Source organism: Lactuca sativa, chromosome 8, assembly GCF_002870075.4.
Source record: "Lactuca sativa cultivar Salinas chromosome 8, Lsat_Salinas_v11, whole genome shotgun sequence".
NCBI lineage: Eukaryota > Viridiplantae > Streptophyta > Magnoliopsida > Asterales > Asteraceae > Lactuca > Lactuca sativa.
This window is the reverse complement of record NC_056630.2, coordinates 201,198,198-201,208,746: the sequence shown is the minus strand read 5'-3', so window position 1 is coordinate 201,208,746 and position 10,549 is coordinate 201,198,198. Positions and strand designations below refer to the sequence as shown.

Below are 10,549 nucleotides of genomic sequence, written 5' to 3'. Positions count from 1 at the left end.
TACATTACCGTGCATCGTGTAAGTATTCACGAAGTGAATGTAATGAGAAAATATTATCGTACCGTAGTATATGTAATAAGTGACTACCGTGGTACTAACTACCTTAAAACAAAAGGTGTTCCAAGTAACATGTGATCGACCTGTATCCTGCTACCGACTCTAGTAAAATAACGATGTAAGACGCCGTAAGAAATGACATTTGGCACCCGTAGACTTGCAAGTCCCACTGTAGCGAGCAACAAGGTGTTGGATAGTCAATCCAGTATAGATCTACACGCAAACTCATACGCTCCCCAATTAAGGAGATTCGGGATACAAGAGCGGTCATAGCAGGAAGTTCTATGACACTCTCAATGGTTCACATAACTGCATGAATGTATATGTAATGAATGTGCTAACTGAAAGTGTAATCTTTCTCTGTCTAGCCTGTATGTACTGAAATGTTCTGCATGTGCTAGCTGTAATGTATGTTCTCTCTATCTAGCATGTATAGTAATGTACTGTGAGTACTACTCGAACCGACTCATGAATGAACTGATTCATTGTATGTTTCATTGTTCTAGTAATAGTATTAGTATCCTCCTGTGCTACCCCTATGGTAACTTACTAGTGATGTAACTGATACGTATGAACATGGAAGTATACCCTTGCTACCCAAGGGTACTGAATGAACTGGAAGAACCTTTATGACTATATATGTACACATGATATATAACTAATATTTAAACGACCTTCGGACGGGTACCCGATATCCCACCAGACCACATCTCGACGGCGAAAAGGAAATAGGGCGGGCAAGCCTTCCTAAGCCTTTTAAACATTTCTTATATAAATATACATACATAGACATGCAATTGATAATAAGTATAAAAGAGTTTAAGTACAAGTATTCGATAAGTAAAAGATTTTGTAAAACAGCTTGAAGCAATACAGTTTGATAAACAGTTTGAACAATAAGAAAAACCTCTGGTTTTGTAGTTATTAATCACATGTGATTGATGTAATAACTATAAGTATTTAACTTGTATTCCCCCCCCCCCCATAAAAGCATTTAAAAACATTTAAATCATTGATTAAGGGGTATGAACTCACCTGTAGTGAGTGGTACGGATGAACTGAAGATGTAGGATTGCTAGGTGTCAAGTGAAGTCTTGAACACACTCTATGATCCTAGTTAACATATAATATCACATATATGTATACAATTAGTCTTAAAACAACTAATAAACAAAGTTAAGACACCCTAGGACATGCTAAACACCTTATACAAGTGTTATAAGTCACGAGGGTTGCATCTAAGTGTTGTAGGGAATGGCTAGTGTGTTTGGGGTCCAAGGAACACTCCTTTAAGGAGTTTACGGTTTTATGGTCACTAGCGAAAGGGTTTACGGTCGTAAACCCTTGGGTTTACGGTCGTAAGCTCACCCCTTTGTAACCATTTGATGTTTGAAGCTTTCTAAGCCAATCCAAGCATTCCTACTTCCTGTTTAAGCCTTAGGAAGTGTTGTGTGGCATCAAAACACTCCTAAATGGAGTTTACGGTCTATGGACCATTTCTCCATGAGTTTACTACCTTAAACTCTCATGGAATTAGGTATTTTGGTGTTTTCAAGTCCTTAGCTCATCATGGTAATTGTCTAGGTTAGATTTTAGGCCTAAGGAAGGAATATGGTCCAAATAAACTCACTTTAGGGTGTTTACGGTTTTGGGAGATCCCCAAACCGTAAACACATAAAATGATGGACTTTGGTGTTTTTCAAGGCTTAAACACATCAAGGGAAGGTTTAGACATCAAACTAAGGCTAGATAAAGGACTTAGGCACACTTTGGTGCCTTACTTGGTGTTTACGGCCCAAGAACATTCTTGGACTGTGAACACCTTAATCCTTGTGTTCTTGGTACATTTTCTTGATGCTAACATGTAATACAAGCTTAATAAGACTCAAGGATGGAAGTACTTACTATAAGGAAGCTTGAAATGAGCTAAAAGACCAAGAACACTTAGTGTGTGTTCTTGGTGTTTTTGGAAATCTAATCAAAACACAAAAATGGATGGATGAAAAGATGTACAATCACTATATTAAGTGTTATACCAACTTGAAATGGCTAGAACACTTACAAGTTTGAAGATCTTGAATTAAATCTTGGATGATACTTGAGAGGGTTTTAGAGTTTACTCTTTAGGGTGAAAATGAGAAGTGATGCACTTTGGGGAGTAAGCTCACGCTTAAGCATGAGTTTATGTTTTTGGGGGTAGTTTACGGCCCAAACATTAAAGTTTGGCCGTGAACTTCTAAGCTAGGTGGTATTCGCGGTTTAGAAAATTTGAGATCCGAGACGGCACATTCTTTCACCCGTTCATTTAAAGAATAATTATTATAATAGTCAAACGAACTTTAAATTTGTTAAAAACAAATAGAACTGAAATTGACTTATAATATGAAGTGATTGACTTTTAGGGTTTGACCGAATGAAAATTTCGAGTTGTCACAGAATCATGCTAGTTATTATATCAATTATGTGATTAATAACCAACATACTAAAGGATTTACTACACTTTAAGCTGTTTTACCAAACAGATTTTTGTAAATGGATTTCCAAAACGTTTTACAAACTGACATCAAGTCATCTTTCTTAGTTGTTAAACATTACAAAGGTTTTTACAAAACTCTGTTATACTTTGTTATCAAAGGATATACTTTTGAAATGCTTTATAAAATGACATCAAGTCATTATTATTTATTTATTGTTCAAAACCCTTAAATGTTTTTCAAAACTTCTTTTATACTTAAAATTGTTAAATGCATGCCTATATATGTATAGGTATATAAATAATGTTTAAAGGACTTAGGAAGGCTAACCTGCTTTATTTCCTTTTCCCCGTTGGGATGTGGTCTGGTAGGGTATCGGGTATCCGTCCGAAGGTCGTTTAACTATTAGTTATATATCATGTGTACATATAGAGACATAAAAGTTCCATTAGTCAGTTCAATACCTTTGGGTAGCAAAGGTATACTTGGATTATACATGTTCATTACTAGTAACTATAATAGGTATAGTTAGGAAATACCACTTGCCATTCCTAGTACGAGGAATCACACAAGAGTTAGTTCACTCATGAGTCCATATGAATACATGTTGTTTGTAGGGATACACTTACTTGGATACATTGATACTTTTACATACATACCTTGTTAAAAGCATGCCTGTATGTGTATAGTTATATAAATAATGTTTAAAGGACTTAGGAAGGCTAACCCGCTTTATTTCCTTTTCCCCGTTGGGATGTGGTCTGATAGGGTATCGGGTATTCGTCCGAAGGTCGTTTAAATATCAGTTATATATCATGTGTACATATATAGACATAATAGTTCTAATCAGTAAGTTCAGTACCTTTGGGTAGCAAAGGTATACGTTCATATACTCTTACATGGATACTGTTACATAGGTAATATATGATGAGTTACTATTACATATTATATGTGTAGATATTGTTATATAATTCTCCTTCTTATCTTTATCTTGTGATACAATCACATAATCGACGAGATAGATTGGACTTTATATCCTCGTTCGGAAGGATACTTTGCGGGACTAACCATTCCTAGAACCTTTGTTAGCTACAGAGGTAAATGCACATCTACGAATGTCTTCGGTTGATACCATTACAGGTACACTTTAAGGGACTAACTATTCCTACACCCAGCTGTTAGCAACAGAGGTAAATGTACATCTACAGATGTCCTCAGTTAACACTATTAGTTATCCTAGTACAAAAGGATAATACTTAAGTTATTTATATTATTATTACCTTTATCTTGTGAGTCATTCACATAACCGATGAGGTGAATCATATTTATGTATCCTAGTTCCAAAGGATACAATTTCTTATATTAATAATAATAGTCGTACAGTTAGGTCTTGGTAGAAGGCTACTTTCAAAACAGTCGGGTCTTGGTAGATGGCTACTTTCAAAATAGTTAGGTCTTGGTAGAAGATTTCATATATACTAATAGGAATCATAGGGATTTCTAGGGTTTTTCAAACGCTTTCCGTTACTTACAAACATTTCCACACTTATACGAACTTTCTTTCAAAACAATGTCAAGACTTTCATTACAAGTTTTACAAATCAAAGACACATTAATACTTATGAATTCATCAGCTTTTTGGCTGATACTCGCTTTCAAAATAACTTGTATTCTCAGGTCACAAATAGACAGGTACGACGACCAAGTTTTGTGAAGATGAAGCAGTCCAAACTCGTCTTATATTCTGATTATTCATTTTATTGTTGTATATTATGAAAGAACACACTTGTAATTAAAATTATATGATTAATGCAATGGATGATGTTGTTGCTTGTTTACTACTTTACATTGTTGCGATACATTACATGACGTCCTCCGTCCCAGAACGTTTCCGCCGTTCTCGGTTTTAGGGTGTGACATAAACCAACAAAATAATATATATTATATAAAAAAATAATATATTAATGTAATATTCCGATAAAAAAGATTTAATCGAAAAAAATGAAAAAATTAACTAAAAGAAATTAATAATTTTATAATGTAATATTTATTAGGATATAAATATTATAAATTAAAAATAATGTTTATTAATATATAATAATCTAATAAAAATGAATTACTCCAATAAAAAATTAACTAAAATAGATTAATAATCCAATATAATAATATTTATTAATATAAATATTATATATTAAAAATAATATTTATTCATATATAACAATCCAATTAAAATATCTGATAACAAAGAAATTAAAAAATTAATTAATAGAAATTAATAATCTAATAAAATAATATTTATTAATATATAAATAGTATATATATATTAAAAATAACATATATTAATATATAATAATTCAATAAAAATGAAAATAAGACACGTAAAAATGGTCATTGTAGTTTGGTTGCAGAAATGATACCTGATGGTAAAATAATCATTTGAAGAAAGTTAACAATCAAGCTGTTAAAGTTAAAGGAAGATGGACCAAAACCACAACAAAACTTGTTAAAAAGAACCAAATCTACAACTTTTCGAAAGTTTGAACCTTAACCACATAAAATAAAAAATCATAAGGATCATTTTTACATTATTATCTAATACCAACATATTACATGATATTGGTAATAAAAACGTATAAAATTTCTAAGTTAAAGCCATAATAAATATGTTACCCTTATACTATATTGACACCAATGTGTTATTTAAGAGTTTTTTTAAGAATTAAGATAACACAAATATGTTATTCAGTGATAATTGATAATGAAAAATATATATAATTAGTATTTAAGTCATCCATAATGAGGAGAATTTGTTTGTAATTAATAAGAACGAAACTATATAAATGACCAATAATGTAGAATGTGATTTTTAAGTGTCAACATTTTATATATAGAAGGATAACGATTATATCATATGAGTCGGACCATAAAACTATTTAAATAAAGTATCGATCAAAACAACTATATATGGGGAAGACAGACGAAAATAAGGTTTGAAAATGTATATTGGTTGATGCAACACCTTATAAATTCATACGTTTAATTTTGGAAACTGATAATAAGATTGTTATTTAATACCAACACATTACATGATATTGGTAGTAAAAACATAAAAAATTTATAATTTAAAACCACAATAAATATCATAAAAGTTTAAAACGTCAATATAAATTAAGAATATAATATAATGTAAATCAATTATATAGCTAATAATACACACATATTAAATAATTATGTTGATATTAAGAACATATTAATTTTATGAATTAATATCATGATAAATACGGTAAAAATTTATACATCTTTTCTAATAAATGAAAACATTTTTACCACAAGTCATTATATCATGTATTATAACACATGTTATTTTCTCATAATTTTAATATATTTCATTTTTCATTTTTCAGTATCTCATTACTTTAGTTTTCATAAATTAAATATTAATGATTATATTGATTTCAAATTTCAAAGTCAATTTTAAATAAATTTATAGTTTAAACATTTGTATTTAATATTTGTTGTAATTAACACTTTGAATACACGGGCTGACAATTAAACATATAATTTAAATTTTTTTTTTGCATGTTTTTTTTTTCATAATTTTTACTTGTTATCACCTAATTCAATATGACACATGACATCTTTTTAATTTTTTCAATTTCATTTAAATCCACTTGACAAATTATGATTTTTTTTGGCTTTGTTACTAAACTATAAAAAATCTAATCTAAAAATATAATAAGCAAAATATGGAAACTTAAATGTCTCCATATAAATTCTCATGTAATTTGTCAATTAATGTATTAAATTCAATTTAAATTCAGATCAACCTTCCTAATTGAACAAACATAATTTTTGGACAATCACTTTTGAATTCACTATAATTTGCAGAAACATTGCAAAAATTGATTCATTCACAATTAATATTGATATTCTTTTCAAATTCAGTTTTATAAATTATTAAACATGTAATGCTTAATAAAATATACTATTTTTTTTTAGTTTTTTTTTTAAAAACTCGTGTATTATACGGGCCTCAGACTTAGTTTAAATAAAAAAATAATATTAATAAAAATAAAAACTATAAAAAGAATTATATAAAGACCAAACATATTACTTTAAAATATAATAATTTTAAAGTAAGAGATTAAAATTGTAAACTACAAAATAAAAATAATTTAACTTTAAAATTATGAAAATTTTTTGAAAGATAAAATCTGTTTAATCAATTTTTTTAAGAAAGAAAATGTAAATATGAGAATTTTTATTATCAAAAGCAAATTTGTTATTTTTAGGAAAATGTTTATTTCAAAACTTATATTATATTTTATAGAACTTGTGTCTTGATTTAAATTAGTCTGTTTTGGTGTGAAATTAGTAAAAACAACTAAACAGTGAATTCGTGAGTGACACCGTCCTTAAAATAATATAGATAATTTATGGAAAGTAGTCGTTTTATCAATTAGCGTTACAATTTCATTTGTAGAAAAAGGTGATTTCATGTCAAACATTTTTGAAAAGTAATATAAATTTTTAGGAAAAATAATATCTTTTGAACTGATTGGGTACTATATATACACATCACACAAGTAAAAGACTTTGTTTCATTACACTTCACAATTATATCCATGGTGAGTGGTTAGGGATCACCATCGTCATTTCAAATCGAAAGAAAAAACTTGACAAAGAGTCGAACACAAAACATGGAGAATGAGCAGAAACAAAACAAGTCAAGGTTCAAAAGAGTTTGTGTGTTTTGTGGAAGTAGTTCTGGAAAAAGAGATGTCTATGGTGATGCTGCCATTGAGTTGGCTCAAGAACTGGTATGATTCTTAATTCTCATGCAAAATCGCAAGCACTTATTCATTTGAGATTATCATCATTTAATGTACTTTGATTTTTTATTTTTTTTTGTTGAATACACACAGAAATACACAAATGTATGTGTATAATGTGTAATTGAAGATATTATGAATGTATGAATTAAAGAAAATCATTAATATACACCAAAACGATGTGTACATTACACACAGACACACATTTGTAGTGTAATATCTCTTTCACAAGTGAATCAATAAGATGGATAAGAGAGTCAAAATCACAACTTTTTAAAATCTTAATCAAAGATTAATTATTTGGGTTCTATAAAGTATATATTTGACTTTTCATTAAAAAAAATAGATTCATATATAATTAGCCGAAATTCAATTATAACTTTGCATGTTTTTCTTTAATTATATATCAAAAGTATATTTGTCATGATTGAAGGTTGAAAAGAGGCTTGATCTTGTCTATGGAGGAGGAAGCATTGGTTTGATGGGTTTAATTTCTCAAGCTGTTCACTGTGGTGGTGGTCATGTTCTTGGGTATTAATAATTATTCCCTTTATTTCTAATACTTTTTCTATAAATAAAACAAAAACCGATCTTTATACTTCATACGTGTTGTGTTCTTCGAATATATACATACAAATTTTCATCTGATTTTCTTCAAGTAAATAAAACAACAATCTAAAAAAAAAAAAAACGTTTCTTTTTGCAGGATAATTCCTAGAGCTTTAATGGGGAAGGAGGTGATAAACACAAAAATACGCTAACAGTTACAAAAATCAAGTTTTTATATATAATTAAATATTTAGTTTATATATTAAAATATTTCACAGAAAACTGGTGAAAGCATAGGTGAGGTTAAAGCTGTAGCTGACATGCACCAAAGGAAAGCTGAGATGGCCCGCCACTCCGATTGCTTCATTGCCCTACCAGGTCCTCCTCTACCTCCTCTTCAAGTATCCATTTTTTACAACTCTTTAATGCACAACAAAGCTTTCATTGTACAACTATTCAATGCACACAACATGTTTACATTGTACAACTTCTTGAAGCTACAGGTGGCTATGGTACACTTGAAGAATTACTCGAAGTTATTACTTGGGCTCAGCTTGGAATCCATGACAAACCTGTAAATTTCGTCAACTTCACTTCTTTAAAACTTGCAAACTCAAGAACAACTCTAAATAGATTTTTTGTACTTAATCTATGCATTAAAAGATAAAGTTCTGAACTTTTTGTAGGGTTGAGTTGTTATGTTAACGACTTGTTTATCTTTCTTTCTACCCTTTTCTCCAACAAGTAAACCTATCGAATCTAAACAAGTCTGCAACGATGAGTTGTACTTTTCAGAAAAAAAAAAACTTGTACTTTGGCGTTGATATGTGATTGTAGGCTTTGTGTATGTACACTTTCTCGATGGTTCTAACTCTTTTTTCCTAAATCCGCAACCTTGTTCAACATGATAAATCTTTGTATTTTTTGTTGGATTTACATATGTAGTGGCTAAAAGCGTTGCATCCATAACAATCGTGCAAATGATTACTTGTACTTTACTCATAAAACTGGTATATAGTTGAGTGTTGTAAAGGGTAAAAGCTTCTTGAAAACGATAAATCTTTGATAATTTTTGGTGGGAAATGATAAAACTGTACAGGTGGGTTTACTGAATGTTGATGGGTACTACAACTATCTGCTCACATTCATCGATAAAGCAGTTGATGATGGATTTATCAAACCTTCTCAACGTCACATCTTTGTCTCTGCACCAAATGCCAAAGAACTTGTTCAGAAACTCGAGGTATGTGTGTACTCATCATCATCATTATTGTTCATGGATAATGCATGCATATATATATATATATGCATCTTATCTCATGTTTAAATGCTTTGTACAACTCTTTTATGTTATGTAAGTGATAGGGTTAACTTTTTAATGCAAAACATACTACAAACGTCTTTCAATAAATGTATAGGCCATAGGGTCTTTCGTCCTTAATGTCACTTCAAGAAACTAGAGCCAAGAGGAAGCGGCTTATAGACTTCTTCACATATCTTTCGGATCTTGTTGTCTAGAATTATTCACAATCTTCTTTTGTGGGTCACATTAGGTTCTAAAGGTATAACTTATAGGGTCATTAATGTCTTTTTGAAAAAGTATTTCTTTTTTTCTTTTTGCAAGATCAATGGGGTTTAATTACTAGTTCTCCACCATCAAATAAAATCTTGTAGTGAAAACTAATTTTGTTGAAATCACAAAGTTGAAGGGGTGAAAATGGAAAATGGTAAAATTGTAGGGACTAAAGTGAAAGTATGAAAAAAATGTCTGGTCGGGGGCTAACCGAATCCAATAATTGATGAAATATTCATAAAAATAGCAGAGACAAAATGGGTATGCCGTGATAAAGAATCTTGACAGATTTACAATCTCTTTAGTCTTTACTTTCTTTTGTCTGTATCTAATTGTCATAATAAAACTTTTTCTGTTCCTTTTGTGTAAATTATAAAACTTGGGGGGGACCAGGAGTACATCCCTGTAAAAGATGGAGCAATTCCTCAGGCCAAGTGGGAGGTTCAGGTGGAGCAGCAGACAGTTGGGTTCAGTGCTCTACATGCTGAAATCGCTTTGTAGAAGATCAATCCAACGGTGGGGGTGGTTTTTGAAGATTAGTTTTTCTGTTTTAAGTAAATATGTTTTTGATTTTGCGTGCATTGAGTTGTTGTATGGTACAACCAAGTAACGTAATTAAGAGTTGTACCGTATAAATACTCGATGCATGGTAACAACTGATCAAACAAGTTAGATGTTTGTAAGGCCTTTTGGAATTGTGATATAATGGCATTTATGAAAAGTTGTACTATTGTTTGCATTTTTGTAAAACATAACCATATATGGGTAGGGTTAGGGTTAGGGTTAATTGCAAAAGAAAAGAAAAAAGGAAAAGGAAAAGGACATATGCTCATATCATATTGTTATTTTATAGTATATGCATATTTCTTTGATTATTTAATAGGAGTACTAGAATAAACTTTTTATTAATTTATGTAGTGCCTTTTACTTTCTTTGTTTTTGTGGTATCTACAAAAAAATGATAAAAGATTAAGTTTGTTACCTCAAATGAATATTTTAAATAAATTGAGAAAATTGTACAAGTATATTGTGTATTATTATGTTGGCCATCACAAAATATAACA

At 30.1% G+C, this 10,549-nt stretch overlaps 1 protein-coding gene across 1 annotated transcript; it reads left to right on the top strand.

Moving 5' to 3' along the window:
• Positions 1-7,158: 7,158 nt before the first annotated feature.
• Positions 7,159-10,224, top strand: LOC111889707 (cytokinin riboside 5'-monophosphate phosphoribohydrolase LOG5). The gene is made up of 7 exons (XM_023885849.2): positions 7,159-7,351; positions 7,797-7,894; positions 8,070-8,100; positions 8,191-8,290; positions 8,416-8,486; positions 9,012-9,155; positions 9,879-10,224. Exons 1-7 carry the CDS (start codon positions 7,232-7,234, stop codon positions 9,984-9,986), a joined length of 672 nt encoding a protein of 223 aa, XP_023741617.1. The 5' UTR covers positions 7,159-7,231; the 3' UTR covers positions 9,987-10,224.
• The last annotated feature ends 325 nt before the right edge of the window (positions 10,225-10,549 follow it).